The 26,323-nt window shown below is 64.5% G+C and overlaps 3 protein-coding genes across 5 annotated transcripts; 1 reads left to right on the forward strand and 2 right to left on the reverse strand.

The window, feature by feature from the left end:
* The first annotated feature begins 6,644 nt into the window (after positions 1 to 6,644).
* PAK4 (p21 (RAC1) activated kinase 4) lies at positions 6,645 to 12,792 on the forward strand. The gene is made up of 7 exons (XM_074167620.1): positions 6,645 to 6,848; positions 9,954 to 10,403; positions 11,129 to 11,262; positions 11,350 to 11,476; positions 11,569 to 11,694; positions 12,351 to 12,485; positions 12,637 to 12,792. The coding sequence occupies exons 1-7, from the start codon at positions 6,645 to 6,647 to the stop codon at positions 12,790 to 12,792; spliced, it is 1,332 nt and encodes a 443-aa protein (XP_074023721.1).
* Positions 12,793 to 14,915: 2,123 nt separating this feature from the next.
* On the reverse strand, positions 14,916 to 15,320 carry SYCN (syncollin). The gene has a single exon (XM_074167627.1). The coding sequence runs from the start codon at positions 15,318 to 15,320 to the stop codon at positions 14,916 to 14,918; it is 405 nt and encodes a 134-aa protein (XP_074023728.1).
* A 3,010-nt stretch (positions 15,321 to 18,330) lies between these two features.
* On the reverse strand, positions 18,331 to 23,589 carry LOC141478598 (leucine-rich repeat and fibronectin type III domain-containing protein 1-like). Of its 3 annotated transcripts, XM_074167626.1 has the most exons (4): positions 23,483 to 23,589; positions 20,922 to 22,274; positions 18,916 to 19,103; positions 18,331 to 18,845 (listed from the first exon to the last, which is right to left on the reverse strand). In XM_074167626.1, the coding sequence occupies exons 1-4, from the start codon at positions 23,575 to 23,577 to the stop codon at positions 18,331 to 18,333; spliced, it is 2,151 nt and encodes a 716-aa protein (XP_074023727.1). In that variant the 5' UTR covers positions 23,578 to 23,589. The 3 variants fall into 3 exon arrangements, with proteins under 3 accessions (XP_074023727.1, XP_074023725.1, XP_074023726.1); XM_074167624.1 differs by lacking the exon at positions 23,483 to 23,589 and having other exon boundaries at positions 18,331 to 18,886; positions 18,924 to 19,103; positions 20,922 to 22,252; XM_074167625.1 differs by lacking the exon at positions 23,483 to 23,589 and having other exon boundaries at positions 18,331 to 18,847; positions 18,918 to 19,103; positions 20,922 to 22,252.
* Positions 23,590 to 26,323: the final 2,734 nt, after the last annotated feature.

Raw genomic sequence — 26,323 nt, forward strand, 5'->3', positions numbered from 1 at the left:
GCGGAGGGAACCGCAGCCGCCCCCGATTCCGTCCCTCCTGAGCTCTGCCGGCATCCCCAACTCAACTTTATTCCTTAAAAACAACCCAACCTCCCACTCGCCCTCTCTCCCTCCCCGCAAGCCCCGGCTTGTCCGGGTCCGCGGGTTCCTGCTCCCGAAATGGCCTTTTTCCTCAGCCCTTGCGGGGGCGGGGGGGCACCTCTCATCCTGGGGTGGGGGGGAACAGGTAGCCACGGCCCCGACTTTGGTGGTCCAGGCCCTCTTAACACCTTGGGCTGGTTTATTCCCCCGTACAGCGGCTCGGTGTGGGACGGAGGGGACGTGACCTCGCCATAAACTACCCCAAAACACCCAAAACCACCTGAAAATGCCCCAAAACACCCAGGGATGATCTGAGCCAGGCCGGACCCCCCCCCCGCCCCCCCCCCCCGGCATTGCGTCGGTGGCCAAGCTGAGCTTTGATGTGCCACCGTGTCCTGGAAACTTTTCCTTTGGGCCAAGGAGGTGGCGGGCGGGGGGTAGATAAAAAGAAAATAAAGAAAATTAATCCCCTTTTGAAGGGGCTTTTGAGGCTGCCGTTCCTGCTGGGGAAGGTGTCCCGTCCCCACCCCGTGGCCTCCGGAACCGGGAGGATCCGGGGCCACCGAGTGTTTCAAATGCTTGGAATTCCAGGATTCCTTCCCCCCCCCCCCCCGGCCCCGGCTCCCTGTGGATGGATATTGGGTTGGTTTAAGCGGAAATCGGATCGGGGGGGGGTGAGGGTGTCATTTAATCCACACCAGGTACCGTGCGGCGCCACACGCTTTTCGGGACTGGGGGGGGGGGGGTGGCCAACACCTCCTCTTTGATGGTTGCCACTCCCAGCGCGGGACGAGCCAGAGCCAGCCGGGCCAGTTCCACCGGGTGAAACCAACCCCTGGCCCGAGCCCTTTGGCTTCCACCTTCTTCCCCCCCCCCGCACCCTCCCCCGCCTCCTCTCCACGCAGGGACGCCCCATCTCCGACGACGCTTTCCCTTCGGATCCGGCCCTTTCCCCGATTTCCCCCCCCCCCGTTCCCGGAGAATGTGAGGCCGTGGAAAAAAAACCGGTTTTCCAGCCAGGAGGAGCTTTGGGAGCAGGTGGGGAACCTTCCAGCTATCTCTCGTTGGGGGGGGGTGTGTGTGTTTAAATCAAAATATAAGAGCAAAGGCCGGAGAAATATCTCCTTGAAGCCACCCAGGAAGTTTTCCACGGAATAATTCTCAGGGCCGAGCCGTGGGGAGGGCAAAGTCTCCGGAGTCGCCGATACCTCCCTGTTTTGTTTTTTTTTTTTTTCTGTTGGATATTTAGAAATTCTCTCTCCTGCTTCAGGCCGAGCTGCCCAAGGGGAGGGAATTGGGGAGAAAAGCCCTTCGTTTTGGGGGTTCGAAGGGGGGGGGGAGAGGGCTGGGACCCCTCGTCGTCGCTGGTTTTGTGGGGATCCCGAGGGATTTGGGGGCCAGAAGGAGGTCTTTGATGCGGTTTTATCTTCCCGGGAGTTAACGAGCCCCTTTCAGGAGGCTCTAAAAGCGCTGCTGGGGGGGCTCTCTCCGCTCTCCAGTTGCCGGAGTCGCGGCAGCTCCCGAAGACGTGGGGGATCCGAGGGGGTCGGAGCCGCCGCTTTTCCCTCCCTACCCCAGAAAAACACCTTTCCAGAAGGAAAAAAATGGGGTGGTTTTTTTTTTTTTTTCCCTTTGCATTGGCTCAGGTTCTCCCCGATTCTCCCGCGGGTGGTTTTTCTCCTTCCCAAAAAAACGTGTAAAACAAGGGACGTGTGAAGGCTAAAATCCTACCCCCAGCTCCCAGGCGGGGAGTTTTGGGATGAATTCGGTGCTTTTTGGGGATGGAATCGCTGTGACCGTGACTCTCGAGCACCTTTCTCCCTGGGAGCATCACCCGAAAAGGCTCCGGCGCCAATGGATCCCGGCTCAGGAACCCCCGGAGCTGCCATCAGAGACCCCCGGAGCCTCGGGCTCCTCCGTCCCGGTGATACCGGGAACGGCGTGAAGTTGTCACTGGTGAAATCGAGGAGGAAAACCCCAAAAACCCCAAAAGAGGTTGGTTTTCATCCCATCATCTTTTTTTGCCTTTATTTTTTCCCCCCGGATGCCACCTCCTCCTGCCGGGATTCTAGGAAAGCTTCCAAGCGCCAATTAGCAGTCGGACGGCGGCACGGGAGGTATTTTGATCCCGGAATATTCTGAGAGAGAGGAAATAATGAGGAAAATGGGCCCAAATGGGAAGGGAGAAATCGCCCTTTCCCCACTGGGGCTTCGAGGGTGTTTCCTTCAAGCCAAGGGAAGGGAAAGGAAGGAGGGAAATTCGCCTCTTCTGCCCCAAAGAGGCCTCGGCCACCGGTCCCTCTTCCCGGTCAGCCAGAGGGAGAGCGGGCACCTCCTCCTGGCACCCGCCAATTAGTGCCCCGCTCGTTAAGGAAATGGCATCGCTCTCCTTCAGCTGGAAGAGGCAGAGGCTTGAGGCAGCGGAGTTGTGGTCCTCGCCCTTTGGAGGGGCTCTGCTGCCCGGGTAGGGGGCTCTGATGCCTGGGTGAGGGTCTCCGAGGGTCTCCGATGCCTGGGTGAGGGGCTCCGAGGGTCTCTCATGCCCGGACAAGGGGCTCCGACACCTCAGTGAGGGTCTCCGAGGGTCTCCGATGCCCGGGTGAGGGGCTCCGACACCTCAGTGAGGGTCTCCGATGCCCGGGTGAGGGGCTCTGAGGGGCTCCGATGCCCGGGTGAGGGGCTCATCCTTCCACGGAGGGTCCGGATCACCCCTTGACACCCCCCCCCCATCCGGCCAGGCTTCGGGGCTCCCCTCTTTTAACCAGGGGGTCTTAAACCCAGCCCAACCCTGGGCACCCCCGGCCCTCAGAGGTTTGGCCACTGTGGCCAGTGGTGGTCCCCGGCGTGAGGGGGCGGGGGGGGGTTGGCAGGGGGAGGTGTTATCGGAAGCGTGGGTGCTTCCAAAGGGGAAATTACCGGCTTCTTCCTGGATTTCTGCCCTTTCCCTCTCCTTTTCTGTCCCCTTTGTTTGAAATGTTGCTGCCTCATTGGTTCCCGGCTTCAAATCTCCCAGATTCCTGGTTTCTCTCTCCAAACCTCACTTTTTTTAACACCCTCCGACACCCCCTTTTTTCCCGTTTTTTTCCCTCTCTTCTTCCCAGGGGGGGCGGGGAGTTGTCCACGGCAGCGATGCTCCCCTTCCCGGAAAAAATGGTAATAGCACCTGGAAAATCCCGGGGTTGGCCTTAATCCGCCCTCTCGGAGCTGATATTTCCGTAGCTGGCTTCAAAGAGGCTTGCCCCACCCCCGGCCCTGACACCCCCTTTTTTTGAGGGGGGGGAGGGGTACGCTGAGGTTTCCCGGAGGATGAAGGAGAGGGAAGTTTGTCCGTCCCGGGGCCGGCCGGGAGCTGCCTTTCCCTGTGGAATCGGTTCCGGATCCTAAGAGCAGGTTGGGAAGTGACTGGGAATGTTGGGGGGGGGGGCAGGATCAGCTCTCGGGGTCCGGGAGCCGGCTGGGGGGGGGTCCTGGAAGCTGCGGACCCCCCATCCCGACACCAATCCTGTGGGACCCTCTTGCCGGTGCCAGGGCTGGGGGGGAGGCGCTTGGGAGTTTGCAGGAATTGGGGAGTCCCAGCCCCCCCTTTTTACCCCCCCCAGGTCCCCTTTTTACCCCCATGCACAGTTTGGGGGGGCCTCCCTCCCCCCCCCCCCCCCCCCGATCTCCTCCCCCTGTGGCTTTCGGGAAGCGGGAGGATGAGGAGGGTGAGTAACGCGGCGTCAGGCTCAGTTTTTACCTTTGTTGTTGTTTATTATTTTTTTTTAATGAGTTTTCACCGGGGTGTTTTGGGGAGGGGGGAGCACCTGGGGGTGTGTGTGTGTGTTATTCCCTTTCTTCCTTAGTGTGGCTTTTTGGGGGAAAACAGAGTGATTTCTGGCAACGGGGAGGGAGGGACTCATTTCCCTGCGCCGAGGGAGGGGGGAATGTGTTTTCCTGGGAAGGAAAAGGGGAAAAATCCAGCCTAATCCATGTGTTTGGGGGGGGGTGTCCTTTTGCTCTCAGGGGGGGGTCCCTGTGCTCTCGGGGGGAGGGTTCCTTTTGCTCTCGTGGGGGTGCCCCTGTGCTCGGGGGGGGGTGTCCTTTTGCTCTCAGGGGGTCCCTTTCCTCTCGGGGGGGTCCCGTGGGCTCCTCCAGCCTTGCCGGAGGCTCCGAACGCCGGGACTCTTCCTGGGGTGGATTTTTTTTTCCCCCCCAGAACCACGTAATTCGGGCAATTTCTGAGCTAAAATCACATCTGGAAATGCAAACTTTTTTCCGGGGTGAAAAGTGGGGATTTTGGGGCTCCTGGGGCCAGGGGAATCCGTTGGCAGGACCCACTCCTGTCCCTGGGGTTTAAAGGAACAAGTTCCTTCATTAATGGGTGACTAATTAAAAGAAAGGGGAGATAAAGGGAACCTGACCTGGGCTGAGGAATGCGGGAGGATCTGGCCGGGAAAGGGAGATTTTTAACCCGTTTTTAACCCATTTTTAACCCCTTCCTCCTCCTCCGAGGGCTCCCCCCACCCCTTTCCCCCCCCCTCCAGCCCCAAAAAGGCACTTATTTTACCAATTCGAGGTGGATTTGGGGGCCGATGGGTGTAACCAGGGTCCGACCCCCCTCGAGGAACGGGTCGATAGGAACCCTCCCGCTCCATTTTTCCTTCCGCTTTCCCCACGCTGAAAACACGAAACCTGAGGTTTTGAAACGTCCCGCTCCAAATCCATCGATTTTTCCTCCCAAACCGGGAGACCCTTTGCCGTCCAGAAACGGGGGATTTTTCTCCCCGCAAGGGCTGGGGGAGGATCCCGAGCCCAGGAAAACGGCGTTGGGGAGCCAGCGGTGCCGGTGGAAAAGGAAGAACCGGCTCTGATTTTTCCTTTGGGACACCCGTCCCATCATGGGAATGGCCAGAAACACCAGTTTCTCCCCAAAACGGTGGCCGGGAAGCAACGGGAAGCCAGGACGATGCTCGTCAGGAACGGGAGCTCCGAGGGGAAGTTTTCCCACCTCGGAAACCCCATAATCCCACCGGCTGTGCCCCTCTCCATCTTCGTTAACCTCCTAATTAACGACTTTGCCCAGGATTGGACAAAATCTACCGGATTCCCCTCATTTTTGAAGGGGAGGGGGAGACGACCCAAGACTTTTTCCTAAAGGATCGGGGATTTATCCTGAAAATCTGGGAACGCCGGAGAGAGGAGGCAACGCTGACCGGGATGGGGATTTCCTGGAGCTGTGGAATTTCGCACCGGGGGCAGCCCCCTGGGGAGCTCAAAAATGGGAGGAAACGGCCACAATCGCCACCCAAAAACAGTGAAAGTGGGAAAAAAAAAAAAAAACAAACCATCAAAACCCGGATCCGCCCCGGCTGCCCTGGGCCAAAACAACCCAAAACCGGATTAAAATCCTCATTTAAATCATTTAATGGTGGCCAAGGGCCAGCAGAACCCCGGCCACCCCACCTGCGCGGGGCCGGACTCCCCGGGACGCTCGGCAGGTGTTTAATTTGGGGGGAAAAAATCCGATTTTAAGGTGATGGGAGGCGCTTTCGGAGCGTTTGGAGTCGCTGTCCGGCTCTGCTGCAGGAATTATTGAAATAATCCATAAATCAGCCCAAAAGAAGCTGGAATTGTGGATTTTGGGGAGGGTGGGTGTCCTACCTCCCAGCTGGGAAGGAGGAGGGTGTAAACACGCTTCTATTGTGCTTTTTTTGGGGTGTTTACACCAGGAAAAAGGGCCTGGGGGGCCACCCTGGGGCCAGGCTTCCGCAGCCCTTCATCCCGGGAGGCTCCGGTGACGCCGAAAGGACCCAAACTTGTAAATAAAGGAAGAAAAAAACCCCACCTTTGAAAGGTTTGAACCTTGGAAAAAACACCCCCAAAAAAAAGTCTTTGCCTTTCCTAGTGGCCAAAATGGAATTTAAGGGTAAAAAAGGCTCTGCCTGCGCCCCCCCCAGTTGATTTTTCACGGCTTTAACTTGAATTTTGGGCTCCTCCACCTGGGGAGAAAAATGGAGGAAATGGGGAAGAACTGAGGAAAAAGGGTGAAAAAACAAGGAAAAGGGGGAAGAAAAATTAGGGAAATGGGGAAGAACTGAGGAAAAGGCAGAGGCAAATGAAGGAAAAAGGGAAGAGCCGAGGAAAAGGGGGAGAAAAATTGAGAAAAAGGGGAAGAAGGGAGGAAATATCCCACCAGGGTGGTGATGAAGAGGGACGGGGTCGAGGAGACGAAGCTTCCCAGGGCGGGGGGCAGCCCTGGACCCCCCCAAATTCTCCCTCCGTTGGCGATCACCACCTTCCCCTTAAATAAATGCAGGCAGGAGAGTCCCTCAAATCCATCTTCAAACGCACAGTGGGGGGGGAAAAAGGGGGGGAATAAGTGAAAAATAGAGATAATTGTAAAATCTCGGGGTGTTTTTGCCGTTATTTTGCCAGAGAGCGGGTTCCTAACGAGGGGAGAGTTCGTTTTAACGGCGCGAGGAGGTCCCCGACTTTTGATTTATTTTTTTTTTTTTTTTTTTTTTTGACCCTTTTTTTGGTTATTCTTCTGTTTTTTCTCCCAGGTTTTCTGAGCGGCCTTGGCCATGTTCAGCAAGAAGAAGAAGCGCCTGGAGATCTCGGCCCCTTCCAACTTCGAGCACCGGGTCCACACGGGTTACGACCAACAGGAGCAGAAGTTCACGGGGCTGCCCCGGCAATGGCAGGGCATCATCGAGGAGTCGGCCAAGCGCCCCAAACCTTTGGTGGACCCCGTCTGCATCACCGCCATCCAGCACGGCTCCCAGAAGGTAAGGCAGAACTTCGCCCTCCCCCCTCCCCCATCCCCCATCCCCTTTCAGACCCCCCACACAGCTTTTTGGGGCCGGAAAGGCAGGATTTGGGGAGTTACAGGCTCAGGGGGCTCTCTCCCCTGGATGCCACGGAGGAGGTAAGGTGACAATTTGGTGTCTAACCCCACGTCCCCCCCGCCTGCCCCTTCCCCGTTAAGGGCAGGAACGGGGTGAAAACCTCTCCCACGTCCTCCCGGCAGCGGGAAACACACACACACCCCCACCCCCCTTCCAGGAAAACACCAGGGAAACGCCAGGAAAACACCAGGAAAAGGGTGTCTCTTCCTTCCCGTCTCATCCCTGTGTGTCCCCCGCCCGCCCTTATGTCATTATTTATAAAGCTTGGCTTGTCCCCTCGCCCCGACTGGGGGTCCCCACCCCGTCCCTGCGCCCCGAATTCTCTGCCGTCACCCCAGTTAAAGCCCCCGGCACCGGCCACGGTTGCCACCGGCGGCTTCGTTGCTTCAGCTCTGTTTGCCCCGGCGGCCGTGAGTCACGCCGGCTCCAGCCCTTCCGAGCGGCGCTGCCATTTTTCTGCTGACACAAAACCACCTAAAAACCACCCCAAAACCCCCAGGGGGGAGGGCAGGGGGGGCTGGGCGCTGCCGTGGCCCTGTGGCCACTGCGGGGGTTTGTCAGCCAGGTCCGGGCTGGGTTTGCCTGGGGAGAAAATGGGAAAATAACCTAAAAGGGTGTGAGAGGAGGAGGAAGAGGAAGGGGATGCTTTAAGCCGAGGAAGGCTCCCTCCTCTTTGGAGGGAAGCGAGAGACCTCGGGGATGGGGGTGTCCCCCGCTGTCCCCCTCCTCCCTCGCTGCGGGGGGCACCTTCCCAGGCTCAAATCCCAGGAAAAGGGGGCACGTCCCTCCCCAGCCCAGTCCGATACTGGGAGCTGGGGGAACCTCCCACAGCTCCCCAGTTTGGGTTTCCCACCCAGCTGGGACCCATCTCCTGGCATCAGGCTTTGTTGTTCCCTGCTCTTCCCATCCGGGAGAGGCTCGTTAACCTTGGGCTTTAACGAACCGCGGCCGCATCCCCCCTCCCTCCTCCATGGGCCCTGGCCGGGACCAAAACCTGGGCTAATTAACAGGGTTTTGGGGGGCAGACGGAAGCCCCCGGCCCCTTCCTCATGAGCCCCCCTTCCCCACGAGCCCCCCAACCCCTTCCCCGTGAGCCCCCCACCTCTGCCCAAAGGTTTTTGGGGGACACGGTGCCTCTGGCCCATCTGGGAGATGAGGGATGAGGCCGGATCCATCCCCCCGAGGGTAGAAAGCTCCTGGGGGAGGGGGGAGGGGGGGAGGCGGTGGGGAAAGGCAGAGCCCCCTCCCCTTCTCCCCCACCCTCCAGCACCCCCCTCCTCGGCGTCACCCCCTCCCCACGCCCCCTTCCCCTGTGTGAGAACCGTGTCCCATGTGTGTCCCCCCCCCCCACTCCCGTCACCACCAGGCATTTCATTTTCATTGGGTTTTTTTTTTTTTTATTTTATTATTATTATTTTCTTCCCTCTTTTTTTTTGTTTTTTGTTTTTTGTTCTTTTTCTCGTCTTCTGTCGGTTCCGCCGGTGCTTCTTTGTGGTTCCTGCCTCCCGCCCGCCCCCACCGTCCTGCTCACAACCCCCCCCGCCACCACCAAAAAAAAAAACCAACCAAAAAACCAAACCAAAACCACAAACCAGACCATCGTGCGGGGCAGCAAAGCCCCCCAGGACGGCTCCCTCACCTGGCTGCTGGACGAGTTTGAGACCATGTCCGTGTCCCGTTCCAATTCTCTGCGCAGGGACAGCCCCCCCTTCCCGCCCCGTCGCCACCACCACCACCTCTGCCAGGAGAACGGCCTCTCCGAGGGCCCCCCCGCCGCCCCCCAGCCCCCCCAGGACGCCGGCGGGAGCAAGGAGAAGAGCCGCCGCGGGGCCAGGAACGAGCTAGAGCAGGGCAAGGAGAAACCCCGGGAGAGGGAGGACCGAGGCGCCCACCACCACCTTCATCATCATCATCATCATCATCACCAGCCCCGTGGGCAGGAACCCGGCCCCAAACCCGTTCCCCCCCCCGTCGCCGGCGGCCGCCCGCCCCCCCCTGAGTACCCCAAAGCCTCCGCCGAGGGGGAGGGCTGGGGGGATTCCCCCCCCGAGAGGGACTCGGAGCCACCGGCCGAGCGGGTGGTGCGACGGGAGCGTCCCGAACCTTCCGAAAAACGCCCCAAATCCACCTACACCCCCCAGAGCGGCCCCCAATCCCCCCCCCGGGACAAACGCCCCCTCTCCGGCCCCAATATCCGGACTCCCAACATCCCCGTCTCCGAAGGGGTGATGAAGACGGCTCAGCAGACAGGACGGCCTTTTAATACCTACCCCCGAGCCGAGACCGACCCCGGCAGGGCCCAGGTAAAGGGTCTTCCTCCTCCTTCCCCCCCCCCCCCCCCGCTCCAGCCGCAGCCCCCCCCTTTCTCCTTCTCCTGGTGGGGGGGGGGAAGCTTTTCCTCGCTCCGCTTCCTTCCACCAGCAGCTTCTCGCTTCCTCCGCTAAACGCCAGCTCACGGGGGGGCTCCTGCGCTCCGGTAAAATGCCGGGGGTGTCTCCGGTAAAACACTGGGAGAACCGGCACCGAAAACTGCCAATTTCCTGCTTTTCTCCCCAAAAGTGGCCGCCGGCTCCTTCCCTGGTCTTTTCTTTTCCCCTTTTCCTTCCTTCCCTCCCTCCTTCCTTCCCTCCCTCCTTCCTTCCCTCCCTCCTTCCTTCCCTCCCTCCTTCCTTCCTTCCTTCTCCAACGCAAAGCTTTCCGTGGGCAGCGTCCGGCTTGTGGGGTCGGCGTTTTGGGGGGCAAAATCCCTTTTAGTGGGGATAAAAATCCTTTTTGGGTGGCAAAATCCTTTTGGGGGGGAGAAAAATCCCTTTTCAGGGGAAAAAAATCCCTTTTACAGGGGCAAAATTCCTCTTAGGGGGGAAAAGTCTTTCAGGGGGGTCAAATCTCTTTTGGGGGGGTCATATCCATTTTAGGGGGGTAAACCCCATTTTTGGGGGGGGGCTTGGTGGCTGATATCCCTCTCCCCTCCCCTCGCAGGTGGAGCACCGGCCGGGACGCCCCCAGGAGGTGGCCACCAACGGGCCAGTGACCACCAGCAGCGGGGGGACCGGTTCCTCCCGAGCCCCCCCCGCGGGCCCAACGCGCTCCAAAAACCCCGACCCCCCTCATCCTGGCCTCACCCCCCACGCCTCGGACCCTCAACTGGCTCGTGTCCCCCCCGCCGCCGCCGCCGGCCCCACACCTGCCCCCCAACAGCAGCCTCGCTCCCCACAACGGGAACCCCAACGCGTCTCCCACGAGCAGTTCCGGGCGGCCCTGCAGATGGTGGTGGACCCCGGGGACCCCCGGACCTACCTGGAGAACTTCATCAAGATCGGGGAGGGCTCCACCGGCGTGGTCTGCATCGCCACCGTCCGCAGCAGCGGGAAGCTGGTGGCCGTCAAGAAGATGGACCTGCGCAAGCAACAGCGGCGGGAGCTGCTCTTTAACGAGGTGGGGCGAAGCACCCCCTTTTTTTGGGGAGGTGTTTAACAACATCCCAGAAGGATACGGGACCTCTGGAGATCATCCAGAGCCGGGTTGGATTCATCCAGGAGGATGGAGACCCCACCACCTTCTTCTGGGTGGCCTCTTCCAGGGCTCTGGGACCCTCAAAGGGAATAAGTTCCTCCTCAAAGTGTTGAGATGGAGCTTCACCACCTTCATGTTTGTGCCCCTTGTCCCTGGTCCTGTCCTCCTGACACCCACCATGGATGAGATCCCCCCCCCCCTCGGGCTTCTCCTCTCCAGGCTAACCAGCCCCCAGGTCCCTCAGCAGAAAGATTTTCTGGTCCCTCTCAGCATCTTGGCAGCCCTTTGCTGGACTCTCTCCAGCGGTTCCCAGTCCTTCTTGAACTGGGGGGGGCATAACTGGTCCCAGTTCTCCAGCTGTGACCAAGCAGGGGGGGGAAATGACCTCCCTGGACCTGTTGGCCACCCGAGGAGACCATTGGCCGCCTTGGTCACAAGGCTACCTTGCCTTGCTGGCTCATGGGCAACTTCACCGTGGTCAACACGACCATGGCCAACACAACCATGACCTCCCTGGACCTGCTGGCCACCCCAGGAGACCATTGGCCTTCTTGGCCACGTTGCTGGCTCCTGGTTGAGCCTTGCTGAAGTCAAGGTAGCCACCCCTAGTTTTTGGGGGGGCTCCTAACGGCCGTGTCCCTCCCCAGGTGGTGATCATGAGGGACTACCAGCACGAGAACGTGGTGGAGATGTACAACAGCTACTTGGTGGGTGACGAGCTCTGGGTGGTGATGGAGTTCCTGGAGGGGGGCGCCTTGACCGACATCGTCACCCACACCAGGTATGTGTCCCCCCCACCTCCCCATGTCACCCCAACACCCCGGGACCCCCGTTTATGGTATGTGTGTCCACCCCCCACCACCGGCAGGATGAACGAGGAGCAGATCGCCGCCGTCTGCTCGGCCGTGCTGAAGGCCCTCTCCGTCCTCCACGCCCAGGGCGTCATCCACCGCGACATCAAGAGCGACTCCATCCTCCTCACCCACGACGGCAGGGTGAGGGTCACCCCCGGGGTTGGGGGGTGTCCAAGGGGCCTTCCTCCCCTCTCTTCCCCCCCCCTTTCTTCTTACCCCTTCGTCCCCTGTAGGTGAAACTCTCCGATTTTGGGTTCTGCGCCCAAGTCAACAAGGAGGTGCCGCGCAGGAAGTCACTGGTGGGGACCCCCTATTGGATGGCGCCGGAGCTCATCTCCCGCCTGCCCTACGGCCCCGAGGTGAGACCACCCCCTCACCCCCCACCTCATCCCCCCACCGTGGGTCTGGGGGGGGGGGCGTGTGGATCTGGGGGGGCATGGGGCAGATTTGGGGCATGAGGGGTGGGTTTGAGGGGGCATAGGGTGGATTTGGGGGATGAGGGGTGGGTCTGGGGGGGCGTGGGGTGGATTTGAAGGGGCGTGAGGTGGGTTTGGGGGGGGCATAGGGTGGATTTGGGGGGCATAGGGTGGATTTGGGGGATGAGGGCTAGATTTGAGGGGGCGTGGGGTGGATTTGGGGGGGCATTGGGTAGATTTGGGGGACAGGTGGATTTGGGGGGGAGTGGTAGATCGGGTGGGCGTGGGACGGATTTGGGGGCACATTGGGCAATTTGGGGGGCAGGGGGTGGATTTGGGGGGGCAGGGTGTAGATTTGGGGGACGTGGAGTGGATTCGGGGGGGCAAGTGGTGAATTTTGGGGACACGGTGGATTTGGGGGGGACACGGGGTGGATTTGGGGAACGTGGGATTGATTTGGGGGGGGTTGATCGGGTGGGCGTGGGACGAATCTGGGGACACGTGGGGTGGATTTGGGGGACGCAGAGTGACCTTCCACCCCCCCCCACCCCCCCGACCTGGCCGTGTGTGTCCGTGTCCATCCCCCCCCCCCTTCCAAGGTGGACATCTGGTCCCTGGGGGTGATGGTGATCGAGATGGTGGACGGGGAACCCCCTTATTTCAACGAGCCCCCCCTCAAAGCCATGAAGATGATCCGGGACAACCTGCCCCCCAAGCTCAAAAACGTCCACAAGGTAAAAATTTAGGGGGGGGGAGTAGGGGCAGAAACACACACACATCCCCCCCCCCGGCCCCAGGGAGCGGAGTTTGGGGGGGGGGACGACCCCTTCAACCACTGAGGGGGTGTCGTGTGTGTGTGTGTGTGTCCCGTCTCCCCCCCCGCAGGTGTCCCCCTCCCTCAAAGGCTTCCTGGACCGGATGCTGGTGCGGGACCCGGGGCAACGAGCCACGGCCACCGAGCTGCTGCGACACCCCTTCCTGGGCAAAGCGGGCCCCCCCTCCTGCATCGTCCCCCTCATGCGCCAGAACCGCATGCGGTGAGGACCCCCCCCCCCCACACGCGCGCACACACACACACCCCCACACACCCCCCACTTTATTTTTTTTTGGCGTGTGTGTGTGATTTCCTCCCCCCCCCGCCACCTCTGAACTGGATTCCTGTGCCACTACTGTCGGGGGATGGGGGGGGACGGGGATTTGGGGACACCCCCCACCCCCCCCCAACTTCCTCAGCCCCAGGGATGCGGTGGGGATGACCCCCTCCTGGGGGGGGGTGTGTGTGCGTGTGTGTGTGCGTGCCCCCTAGCAGAGATTTGGGGCTGGGGGCTTGTCCCCTCCCCCCCTCCACCTCAGCCTTGAGGAACCGTTTGGGGCATCTCCCCCCCCCCTTCCCCCCCCCAACTTTGAGATTTGGGGCTGGGGGCTCATCCTGTCGTGTGTGTGTCCCCCCCAGCCCTGAGGAGCCGTTTGGGGCATCTCCACACCCCCCCGCCAACTTTGAGATTTGAGGCTGGGGGGGCTCATCTCACTCCCCCCCTCACTCCCCCCCCCCCAGCCCTGAGGAGTGGTTTGGGGCATCTCCCCCCCCCCCCAACCTTTTGCTTTTTCTTTTAAATCCTGGGGTTTGTTTTTTTTTTTGGGGGGGGGAGGAATCCCCCCATCTCCTGGGGGGGTAGTGGGGGGGGACAGGCATGTCCACAACACTACGGCCCCCGCGGCCACACTACTGATTGGGGGGGTGGTCACGTGTGTCGCCCCCCCCCAACTTTAAACACGTTTTTTTGTTCTTTTGGGGGTTGTTTTGTTGGGTTTGGGTTGTTTTTTCCCCACCCCCTTGCCCTCTTCCCCCTTCCCCCCCCCCCGTTTTGTTTTTTAACAAAGCTATTTATATTGTCGTTTTGTAACGCCGCGGAAATGGGGGGGGCCCCGGGGCTGGCGCGGGGCCCCCCCCCCGGAGATTACACGTGTCCTTTTGGAGACCCCCGTGTCCCATGTCCTTTCTTTGAGGGGGTGGGTAGAGCATGGGGGGGGAGGGGGGGCAAGCATGTGGGGAAACCCCGCCCCCCAGGACCCTCATGAAGGAGGAGGGGGGTGATGGTGGTGGGGACCTGCCCAAAGATGCCCGGGGGGGGCCCCACTTCCTCCCCCCCCCCCAATAAAGCACCCGTGGGGCAGGACCTGCTGCGGCCTCCAGGCTTTATTGGCTGCCAGGTTGGGGGGGGGCAGAGGGGGGGTGGCACCTTGACCCGCGGGGACTCACATTGGCTCGTCTTGGCCCTCGTTGGCTCTTCCTGGCCGAGACTCACTTGTGTTGGATCATGTTGACTCACGTTGGCCCACGTTGGCTTGTCCTGGCCCACGTTGGCTTGTCCTGGCCCACGCTGGCCCACGTTGACTTGTGTTGGCCCACGTTGACTCACGTTGACTTGTGTTGGCTCGTCTTGGCCCACGTTGGCTCGTCTTGGCCCGTGTTGGCCCACGTTGACTTGTGTTGGCCCACGTTGACTCATGTTGACTTGTCTTGGCTCGTCTTGGCCCATGTTGGCCCACGTTGACTTGTGTTGGCCCACGTTGACTTGTCTTGGCTTATCTTGGCCCACGTTGTCTTGGCCTGTGTTGACTTCTACTGGCCCACGTTGACTCACGTTGGCTTTACTGGCCCACATTGACTTGTCTTGGCCCAAGTTGGCCCACGTTGACTTGTGTTGGCCCACATTGACTTGTCTTGGCCCAAGTTGGCCCACGTTGACTTGTGTTGGCCCACATTGACTTGTCTTGGCTTATCTTGGCCCACGTTGTCTTGGCCTGTGTTGACTTCTACTGGCCCACGTTGACTCACGTTGGCTTTACTGGCCCACATTGACTTGTCTTGGCCCAAGTTGGCCCACATTGACTTGTCTTGGCCCACATTGACTCATGATGACTTGTCTTGGCTCGTCTTGGCCCACGTTGCCTTGGCCCGTGTTGACTTCTACTGGCCCACGTTGACTCACTTTGACTTGTCTCGGCCCACGTTGACTCACGATGACTTTTCTTGGCCCGCGTTGACTTTTCTCGGCCCGCGTTGACTTTTCTCGGCCCGCGTTGACTTTTCTTGGCCCGCGTTGACTCGTGCCCACTCCCGTTGACCCGTCTCACCCCCCCGTGACCCCCGGCCCCGCGCCTCAGTTGCACTTGCAGTAGTAACCCCGGATGGCGTCGTTCCAGTCGCCGAAGAGCCCCCGCCGTACCTCCTGCAGCCGCGGCACCGCCCCGGCCCCGAACTTCCGGCTCTTCCCCTTCTTACCGGCCCGCGACCAGACGGTCAACTCGCAGCGGGTGCCCACCACCAGGGAGGAGATGCTGGCGGCCCAGCCCCGCGGCATGTAGGGGACGTCCTCCCCGGGTTCCACCACCAGGACCTCCCCCCCGCAGCACTGGTCGTAGTAGGGGCTGTTGTCGGTGTAGAGTTGGGCGCAGATTCGGGTGCCGTTGGTCGGCTTGAGGCTGGAGGGGGAGGGACATTGGGCCTCCACCCCCCCCGGAGCCGCCACCACCGCCACCAGCAGGGCCACCAGAGCCACCTCCATGGTTGCCCCAACCTCCCCCCCCCGGCTGCCTCCCGTGGACCTAGATATACCCGTGCCCAAGGACACCCGGGAAGGGGGGACACCCAGGTGTCCAGGCTCCCCCCTCTTCCTGGGAAGGGACCCAGGTGGCCGGGGCCTGGGACCCCCCACCCCTGGGAAGGGACCCAGGTGTTTCCTTCCCCCCCCCCCCCCCCCAAAAGGATCTCCACCCCCCTCCCAAACCCCCTGGGAAGAGACACAGGGGTCCGCCCCCCCCCCCCCCCATGGATCTCCACCCCCCATCCAAGGATCTCCAGACCCCTGGGAAGGGACCCAGATGTGTGTGTCCCCCCCCCGGGACCAACCTCCTCCTTCCCCCTGGGAAGGGACCCAGGTGTTTCCCCCCCCCCCCCAAAAAGGATCTCTACACCCCCCCCCCGGATCTCCACCCCCCTCCCAAACCCCCTGGGGAGGGACCTAGGGGTCCCGGTGCCCCCCACCCACCAGGATCTCCACCACCCCCCCCCAAGAATCTCCAGCGTGTGTGTGTCCCCCCCCCAAAGGATCTCCACCCCCCCTCCCAAACCCCCTTGGAAGGGACCCAGGGGTCCCGGTGCCCCCCCCCCCCCCCCCCCCCTTTTTCACCTTGGGACGGGACCCAGGTGTCCCCTCCCGCCTTTCCCCCCCCCCCGCGTCACCTTGGCCGTGGCCTCGGGGAAACTGAGGCCTGGGGGGAAGGGGGGAGGGGGGGGGGGGGGGGGGCACGGCTGGGGGGGGCAGTAATGGGTGGAGTGCAAGCTCCGCCCCTCTCATTTGCATATTAATGATCTTGCCGGGTGTGGGGGGGTGGAGGCGGCCGGCGGTCTCCCGGCAACAGCATCCCCCCCCCCCCCCGCTTCGTCTCCTGGCAACGGTATCCAGGCAACCGCATCCCGGCATCCCCACGAGGGGGGGTCCCTCATTAGCATAGCCCCACCCCCCTCGGCCAATGTTAGCCGTTCATTAGCATATTAAAGAACTCATTTGCATGTAGGGAGCTGCCTCTTACGGGGGGGGGGACGACACACGACACGGATGGGGGATTCTCGAGGGTCTTCTATGAGGCTGGGACCCCCCCCCCAGATGGAGTGGGACCCCCCCCCCCAGAAAGGGGGGACCCCCGGGACCCCCAGCAGACTGAGAGTGACCCCCCCCAGGGACCCCCCCACAGACAGAGGGGACCCCCTCCCCGCACCCTCCGTCAAAGAGGGACCCCCCCCAGACAGAAGGGACCCCTCCTGGGCCCCCCCCCAAAAGACAGAGAGGGACCCCCCCCCCGAAAGAGGGTACCCCCAGGACCCCTTCACCCCTCTAGCTGACTGAGAGGGCCCCCCCCCCAAACCCCACCCCCTCTGCTCCCCCCCCCAGGCAGAGGGGACCCCCAGGACCCCCCCAAAGACAGAGGGCCCCCCCCTCTGAAAGAGGGGACCCCCGGAATCCCCCCAAAGACAGAGAGGGACCCCCCCCCGAAAGAGGGCACCCCCAGGACACCCCACACACCCCCCCCCCGGGGCCCCCCCCAAAGAGAGAGCGGCTCCCCCTCCTCTTCACACACAAAAGGTTTAATCGCCCCGGGCGGGGGGGGCACAGGTTTTTAATGTAAAAACTTGTGTTAAACACTGCAGCGGGCCGGGGGGGGGGCCCGGGGGGGGGGGGGGCGGCTGGTGGGATGAGGGGGGGGGGCAAGTAGGGCTGGGGGCAGATTGGGGGGGGTAGGGGGCAAATAGAGGGGTGATGGGGCAGCGGGGGGGGGGGAAGGGGTAAATGGGGCGGGGGGGGGTTATCCAGACCAGCCAGATAGGAGCCCCGGGCCGAGGCGGGGGGGGGGGGGACAGGGGACAAGGGGGGGGGGACACAAGGCTCCCCCCCCCCTCACCAAGAGGGGTTTTTTGGGGGGGTTTGGGGAGGGGGGGCTGCGGTTCTCGTGTCATCTGTGCAGACATGTCAGTGGCGTGTGCGGGGCCCCCCCCGCCGCCGGCCCGGCCGAAGGCACCGCGGCGGGGGGCAGGCCGAGGGGGGGGGGGGGGGGACGACACGCGTGTCAGGGCGCACACGCGTGTCGGGGTATGCACACGTGTTGGGACACCCACACGTCAGGGTGCACACGCGTGTTGGGGTGTGCACATGTGTTGGGGCACACACGCGTGTCACGGCACCCCTGTGTCAGAGCACCCACGTGTCAGGGCACACGCGTGTCAGGGCGCACACACGTGTCATGGCACCCCTGTGTTGGGGCACGCGTGTCAGGGCGCACACGCGTGTCACGGCACCCCCGTGTCAGGGCACACGCGTGTCAAAGCACGCACACGTGTTGGGACACGTGTCGGGGCACCCACGTGTCAGGGCACACGCGTGTCGGGGTCCACACGTGTTGGGGCACCCACAAGTCCCGGGGGGGGCGTGTCGGGGCGCACACGTGTGTGGGGGTGCCCACACATGACCCATGGGTACACACGCGTGTCGGGGTGCCTCCGTGTGACCCAGGGGTGCCCCCCCGGGCACAGGGAGGTACCGGGTTGCATACGGGTGTCCCCGGGGGGGCGGGGGGGCATATAGATACCGATGGGGGGGGGGGGGGCATGGGGAGCACCCCGGGCCCCCCCGGGGGGTTTGGGGGGGGGGTGTCAGCTGGCACCTGGGGGGGGGGGGGGGCGGGGCACTCACCCCTGGGTTTGGGCACCCGAGGGTGGGTTTGGCCCCCCCCCCCCCCCCAGGACCACCCAAGGGTGCCCAGGAGCCCCCAGAGGTGGGTTTCCCCCCCAGGAGCACCCAAGGGTGGGTTTGGCCCCCCCGCGAGCCCCCAGGGGTGGGTTTAGCCCCCCAGGAGCCCCCCCGGGAGCCCCCAGGGGTGGGTTTTCTCCCCAGGATCACCCCCCCCAGGAGCCCCCCCAGCCCCTGGGGTTGCCCAGGAGCCCCCCCCCCGAGCACCCCTGGGTGCTGTGTGTGTGTGTGTCGTCGTCCCCCCCCCCCAATTTACACCCCCCCCCCCCAACTAGACGGTGCTCTCCAGCATCCAGTGGGTGCTGCCGAAGGAGGGGCGCAGCGGGGGGGTCCCCTCGGGCAGGTCGAGGCGGGGGAGGGAACCGTGACGCCGAGTCCGTGCCCTGCGGGGGTAACTGTGGCTGGGGAAGAGCCCCCGCGACCCCCCCGCACCGAGAACAACCCCCCCACCTCCGACAGCACCCCCCCCTCCCGCACCGCCACCCCCCAGGGCGGGGGGCAGAAAGGAAGGGGGGGTGGTGGGCGCCCTGGTCGGGGGGGGGTGGTGGTGGTGTGGGGGGGGGGGGGCGCCTTGGGCGGGGGGGGGTTCGGGGGGGCGGGGGGTGCCGTTGGTTTGGGAGCAGACGCTGGCGACGGCGGCGGGGGGGGGCCGGCGGGCGGCGGCGGCCGCTTTGTAGCGGGCGGTGAGGATGAGGATGAAGACGAGGACGGAGGCGGCGATGGCGGCGCCGATGACGATGATGACGGTGCCCCCCAAAAAGTGGGGGCGGGGGAGGGCGGCGCAACCCCCCCCCCCCCTCCCCGCCGCCGCCCCCCCCCGCCCCCCCGCCGCCTCCTCCCCCCGCCCCCCCGCCGTTTTCACTCCCGCCGGGGGTGGCGAAACGGACGCAGCCCAAAGGGCGAGGGGAGGAGGGGGGGGTCCCTCCTGCGCCCCCCCCCGCCGTGCCCCCCCCTTGGGCCAAGAGGGCGGAGACGCAGAGATCGTAGTGGCGGCCCGCGGCCAAGTCCCGCAGCACGAAGCTCCGGCTGGAGGGGGGCAGCAGCCTGCGGGGGGGGGACACTCAGTGAGGGGGGGGCACTCAGGGGGTGGGGGGTACCCGGGGGGTGGGTGGGCAGCAGCCTGCGGGGGGGGGACACTCAGTGGGGGGGGGGGCACTCAGGGGGTGGGGGGGCAGCAGCCTGCGGGGGGGGGACACTCAGTGAGGGGGGGGCACTCAGGGGGTGGGGGGTACCCGGGGGGTCGGGGGGCAGCAGCCTGCGGGGGGGGGGCACTCAGTGAGGGGGGGGGCACTCAGGGGGTGGAGGGGGGCAGGAACCTGGGGGGGGGGGGGCACACGGGGCCTGTGGGGGGGACACACACAGTTGTGGGGGGGCGGCACTCAGGGGGTGGGGGGTACCCGGGGGGTGGGGGGTACCCTGGGGTTGGGGGGGCAGGAACCTGGCGGGGAGGGGGGGGGGCACACGGGGGTTGGGGTGGGGGCAACAGCCTGTGGGGGGGGTGGGGGAAACGGGGGTTGGGGGGGCGCTCAGGGGGTGGGAGGTACCCGGGGGCTGGGGGGCACTCAGGGGGTGGGGTGGCAGCAGCCTGCAGGGGGGGGACACTCGGGAGGGGGGGGGGCACTCGGAGGTGGGGGGTACCCGGGGGTTGGGGGGCACCCAGGGATTGAGGGGGGGGCAGGAACCTTGGGGGGGGGAAGCAGCCTGGAGTGGGGGCACCCAGGGGTTGGGGAGTGCCCGGGGGGGGGGCAGGCACACGCGGGGGGGACGGACACGGGGGGGGGGCACCGGCACGGCCAGTCCTCGGCGGTACCACGCGGCCACGGGAGGTGGCACCAAGCCGTGACATGCGGTGCCGTGACACGCGATGCCACAACACGCCACGCGGCGCCAAGGTGGCAGCACGCGCTGTCACGCGGTGCCACGCCGCGCCGGATGCCACCAAGCCACGCCACGCGGTGCCGTGAGGTGCCACGTGGCCTCGTGCCATGCCATGCCACGTGCCAGCAAGCGACGTCACGCGGTGCCATGCCGTGCCAGATGCCACCAAGCCACGCCACACGCTGCCATGAGGTGTGAGATGCCACCAAGCGATGCCATGCGGTGCCACGTGGCACCACGTCATGCCACGCCACACCAAGCCACACGGTGCCATGTCATGCCAGATGCCACCAAGCGATGCCACGCGGTGCCACGTGTCACCACGTCATGCCACGCCACACCAAGCCACGCGGTGCCATGTCATGCCAGATGCCACCAAGCGATGCCACGTGGTGCCACGCCACGCAGTGCCACATCATGCCACGCCATGCCACGCGGTGCCGTGAGGTGCCACCTGGACTTGTGCCATGCCACATGGTGCCGTGAGGTGCCAGATGCCACCAAGCGATGCCACGCGGTGCCATGTGATGCCGCATGGTGCCACGCCGGGCCAGATGCCACCAAGAGATGCCACGCGATGCCGCGAGGTGCCACATGGCACCATGTCATGCCATGCCACGCCACGCCACGCGGTGCCACGCCGTGCCAGGTGCCACCATGAGATGCCACGTGGTGCCACACGGTGCCGGATGCCACCAAGAGATGCCACGCGGTGCCACATGGCACCATGTCATGCCATGCCACACGGTGCCACGCCGTGCCAGAGGCCACCATGCCACGCCACGCCGTGCCGTGCGATGCCACGTGGTGCCACCTGGCCTCCTGAGATGCCACCCCGTGCCACATGGACCAAGCGATGCCCTCCCCTCTCCGTGCCCCCCCCCCACCCCCCCGGTCTCACGTGGCGCAACGCCGGGGAAAAGCACCCCAGGACCCCCAAAACCCCCTGAAATCCCCCCAAAAGCCCGCCCCGCGGGCACCCACCTGTAGACGAAGGTGTCGTCGAGGGAGCTGTTGTACTGCACCTGGAACACGCGGATGCCGGGGACGTGGCGCTGGGGCAACCAGCGGATGCGCGCCGAGGAGCCCGTCACCTCGGCGGCCACCACCCGCCGCTCGCCCGTTGCCCGCGACTCGTTGCCCCCGGCCCGCGCCATGTCGGAGGGACCCGGCCCGGCGGCTTCGGCCTCCCCCCCTTCCCCGTCCCCGTGGGGAACGGGCAAGGGCAGGACGGCCACCTCCACCCGGGCGGCCGCCTCGCCGGCGGCGTTGGAGGCCACGCAGGTGAAAGCCCCGTGGTCCCGCAAGGTGGCCACCCGCAGCTCCAAGGAGCCGTCGGCCCCCAGGGCTCGCCGGGAGCCGTTCTGCACTAGCCGCCCGTCGGGTCCCAACCAGTGCAGGGCCGGGGGGGGGTCCCCGGCCGCCGCGCACCCCAACCTCAAAGGTTGCCCTTCCAAGACGGCGGCCGGTTGGGCAACCGCCCCGGCGATGGCGGGAGCCCGGCAAGCCAATTCCTCCTCCGGTACGGCCCACAGTAGCCGTCCGGCTAGCGGGGGGGGCGAAGCGCAGCTCTCCAGGCGCCCCGGTGCCGTCAGCCGCCGTAGCCACAGCAGCTCGCAGTTACAGTGCAAAGGGTTGCCCCCGGCTACCAAACTGGGTCCCGGTGGCCCCGGCACCGGCGGCAGGGCTCGTAGCCGGTTGGCCGTCAGGTCCAAGCGAGCCAAGCGGGGCAAGCGGGCCACCGCCCCGGCGGGCACCCGCTCCAGCAGGTTGTGGTCTAAAGTGAGGGTGGCCAAGCTGGCCATGGCGGCCACCGCCTCCCAGGGGAGGGCCGGCAGGTTGTTGTGGGAGAGGTCCAGGTCCTCCACGGTGGCGGCGAAGGCGGCGAAGGCGGCCGGCTCGATGGCGGCCAGTTGGTTGTTGGCCAGGATGAGGTGGCGGAGGCTGGCCAAGCCCCGGAGCTGGGGGCCGCTGAGGGCGGGCAAGCGGTTGCCGTCCAGGTGGAGGGCGCGCAGGGCGCGCAGGTCGGCGAAGGCGCCGGGGGCCAGGCGGCGGAGGCCGTTGCGGGAGAGGGTGAGGTGGACCAGGCTGCTCATGTTGGCGAAGTCGCTGCGTCCCACCGCCCCGATGAAGTTGTCGGCCAAACGCAGCTCCACGGCCCCCCGGTCCAGGGTGGGGGGCACGGCCAGCAGCCCCGTGCGGGCGCAGAGGAGGGTGGGGTTGGGGGCCGCCGCCGGGCAGAGGCAGCGGGGGGGGCAGCGGTGGGACCCCGCCACCGCCCCCAGCATCACCAGGGGCACCAGCAGCTTCGCCATCCTCCGCCGGCCCCGGCGGCGCCTGCGGGGACAAGGGGGGGTGAGGGGGGGGGGGGCCAGGATCGTGTCCGGAGGGGGGACAGGGAGGAAGGGGGGGGGTGGGTAGAGGGGATGTGGGGGGGCAGGGGGGGCAGGATCGTGCCTGGAGGGGGGACAGGGGGGCAGGGTTGGGGGGGTACAGGGGGTCAAGGGGGGCAGGATCAAGCCCAAAGGGGGACAGGGGGGGCAGGATGAGGGGGGGACACGGGAAGGAACAGGGGGGCAAGGGGTCAGGGGGGGCAGGATCGGGCCCGGGGGGGGGGACAGGGGGGTCAGGGTTGGGGGGTTACATGGGGGCAGGGGGGCAGGATCGGGCCCGGGGGGGGACGGGGGGGGTCAGGGTGGCGGTGGGGAGAGGGGATGTGGGGGGACAGGGGGGCAGGATTGGGCCCGGGGGGGGGACACCCCACCCCATCCCCTGGGATCTGTGAGATCCCGTGTGATCCCGTGTGTCCCATGAGAACCCATGACATCCCATGTGCCCTCTGTGTTCCCGTGTGATCCCGTGTGTCCCGAGATCCCTCATAATCCCATGTGTCCCATGGGATCCAGTGTGATCCCGTGAGATCCCATGTGAGCCTGTGTGTCCTGTGTGATCCCGTGTTCCTGGCATGTTCCCGTGTGCCCCGAGATCCCTCATGATCCCACATATCCCATGGGATCCCATGGGATCCCATGTTCCCGGCGTGTTCCTGTGTGTCCCGAGGTCCCTCCATGTGATCCCATGAGATCCCATGTGTTCCCATGTGTCCCATGAGATCTGGGGAGACCCCACCTGATCCCGTGAGATCCCATGTGATCCCATGTTCCCGGCGTGTTCCTGTGTGTCCTGAGGTCCCTCATGATCCCATGAGATCCCGTGTGTTCCCATGAGATCCCATGAGATCCAGGGAGATCCCGCCTGATCCTGTGAGATCCCCTAAGTTCCCGTGTGATCCTGTGTTCCCTGCATGTTCCTGTGTGTCCTGAGATCCCTCATGATCCTGTGTGTCCCATGAGATCCCGTGTGATCCCATGAGATCCCGTGTGATCCCATGTTCTCGTGTGATCCCATGAGATCCCGTGTGTCCCATGAGATCCAGGGAGATCCCGCCTGATCCCATGAGATCCCGTGTTCCCGTGTGTCCCGAAATCCCTCGTGATCCCGTGTGATCCCATGTGATCCCATGTGTTCCCATGTGATCCCGTTACCTCCTCTCAGGGCTCCATCTCGGTCCCGTCTGGGCGTCGCCACGGGGCCTGTGGGGACAGGGGATGGGCCAGTATGGACCAGTACAGACCAGCATGGACCAGTACGGACCAGTATGGACCATTAAGAACCCATACGCACCAGTACGGACCAGTACCCACCAGTACAGAGTCATCAGTACCCACCAGTACAGACTAGTATGGACCAGTACCCACCAGTACAGACCCATTCTCACCAGTATGGACCAGTACCCCCCAGTACAGACCCCCCAGTACTGACCAGTATGAGCCCATACCCACCAGCATGGACCCAGTATGGACCAGTACCTACCAGTACAGACCCACCAGTATGGACCAGTACAGATGCGCACAGCCCAGTATGGCTCAGCACAGCCCAGTACATCCCAGTATGTGTGAGCAGTACAGTCCAGTATGGCTCAGTAGAGCCCAGTATGGGCCAGTAAGGCCCAGCACAGCCCAGTATGGTCCAGCCCAACCCAGTAAGACCCAGCATATCCCAGTATGGCCCAGCACAGCCCAGTACAAACCAATATGGCCCAGAACAGCCCAGTACAGACCAATATGGAGCAGCTCAGCCCAGTACAGACCCAGTACAGACCAGTATGGGACAGCTCAGCCCAGTACAGACCCGGTACAGACCACTACAGGACTGCACATCCCAGTATGGCCCAGTACAGACCAATATGGAGCAGCTCAGCCCAGTACAGACCCAGTACAGACCAGTATGGGACAGCTCAGCCCAGTACAGACCCGGTACAGACCACTACAGGACTGCACATCCCAGTATGGCCCAGTACAGACCAATATGGAGCAGCTCAGCCCAGTACAGACCAGTATGGCACAGCTCAGCCCAGTACAGACCCGGTACAGACCAGTACAGGACTGCACATCCCAGTACAGACTCAGTACGGACCAGTATGGGACAGCTCAGCCCAGTACAGACCCAGTACAATACTGCACATCCCAGTATGGCCCAGTACAGACCAATATGGGACAGCTCAGCCCAGTACCAACCCAGTACAGACCAGTACAGGACTGCACATCCCAGTATGGCCCAGTACAGACCAGTATGGGACAGCTCAGCCCAGTACCAACCCAGTACAGACCAGTACAGGACTGCACATCCCAGTATGGCCCAGTACAGCCCAGTACAGGACTGCACAGCCCATTATGGACCCAGTACAAACCAGTATAGCCCAGTACAGCCCATTTCAGCCCAGCATGGCCCAGTACAGACCGCCACAACCCAGAGACCGCCCACCCCAGTGCCTCCCCCAGCCCCCAGTGCCCCCCCCCCCCGGCTCCGGTATCACCCCCCCGCCTCCGGTGCCCCCCTTCTCGTACCTCCCCCCCCGGTACCCTGACCCCCGGCACCTACCCCCCCCCCCCCCCCTCGGTGAAGCCCCCGGTACCTGGGGGGGGGGGCTCAGCCCACGGACGCTCCCATGGCAGCTCCGAGCGTGGCACCGGCCCCGGGAAGGCGGGGGGGGTGGGGGACCGGGCCCGGTCAGGCCTCGCCCCCCCGGGGGGACATGGGCGGGGACGTGCTGGGGGGGGGGGGGAGGGGGCACTGAGAACGAAGAGGTGTGGGGGGGGGGCGCACCGGGCCCGGTTGTAGCGGGGTTGGGGAGGGGCGATGGGAGGAGGAGGGGGGGGGGGATGGATGGCGGTACCGGGAAGGGGGAGCACCGGGATGATGGGGTGGGGGGGGACCGGGATGTCGGGGGGGATGCTGGGGGGGGGAAGGTTAGCGGGATGCTGAAGGGGGGGGGGGGCGCTACCGTGATGCCGGAGGGGGGGGGGGGGGGGGGGGGTTACCGGGATGCTGGGGGGTTACCGGGATGCCGGAAGGGGGGGGTTACCGGGATGCCGGAGGGGGGGGGTTACCGGGATGCCGGGGTTGGGTACCGCGATGCTGGCGGTGGGGGGGGGTAGGACCGGGATGCCGGGATGCTGAAGGGGGGGGGGGGGCGGTTACCGGGATGCCGGGGTTGGGATGGGGGGGTGGGGGGGGTGTCCGATGACGGCGGGGCGGCCCCGGGGCGGTGCCGGTGCCGGTGCAGCCCCGGTCCCGCCGGAACAGGCCGCCGCCGCCGCCGCTCGGAGCCGCAGAGCCGCCGGGGCGGGGCCGGGGGGCGGGGCCACGGGGAGGGGCGGGGCCAACGGGGAGGGGCGGGGCCACGGACGGACCCACGGACGGACAGAGGGACGGACCCACGGACGGACACACGGTGGGGGGGGGGGGGCCGGAGCGGGCTCTGCTCCCCTGCCCCCGACACCGGCGGGGCCACCGGTCCCTCCCTCCGTCCGTCTGTCCTGCCCTCCATCCATCCATCCATCCATCCATCCATCCCTCCCCCCGTCTGTCTGTCTGTCCCTCCCTCCGTCTGTCTGTCCTGCCCTCCATCCATCCATCCCTCCCTCCCTCCCTCCCTCCCTCCATCCATCCATCCATCCATCCCTCCTCCCGTCTGTCTGTCCCTCCCTCCGTCCGTCTGTCCGTCTGTCCCTCCCTCCGTCTGTCTGTCCGTCTGTCCTGCCCTCCATCCATCCATCCCTCCCTCCGTCCGTCCATCCATCCCTCCCTCCCCCCGTCTGTCCGTCTGTCCCTCCCTCCGTCTGTCTGTCCGTCTGTCCTGCCCTCCATCCCTCCATCCCTCCATCCATCCATCCATCCATCCATCCCTCCCTCCGTCCGTCTGTCCGTCTGTCCCTCCCTCCGTCTGTCTGTCCGTCTGTCCTGCCCTCCATCCATCCATCCCTCCATCCATCCCTCCCTCCGTCCGTCTGTCCATCTGTCCTGCCCTCCATCCATCCATCCAT

This window comes from Numenius arquata, unplaced genomic scaffold, assembly GCF_964106895.1.
Source record: "Numenius arquata unplaced genomic scaffold, bNumArq3.hap1.1 HAP1_SCAFFOLD_894, whole genome shotgun sequence".
Classification (NCBI taxonomy): domain Eukaryota; kingdom Metazoa; phylum Chordata; class Aves; order Charadriiformes; family Scolopacidae; genus Numenius; species Numenius arquata.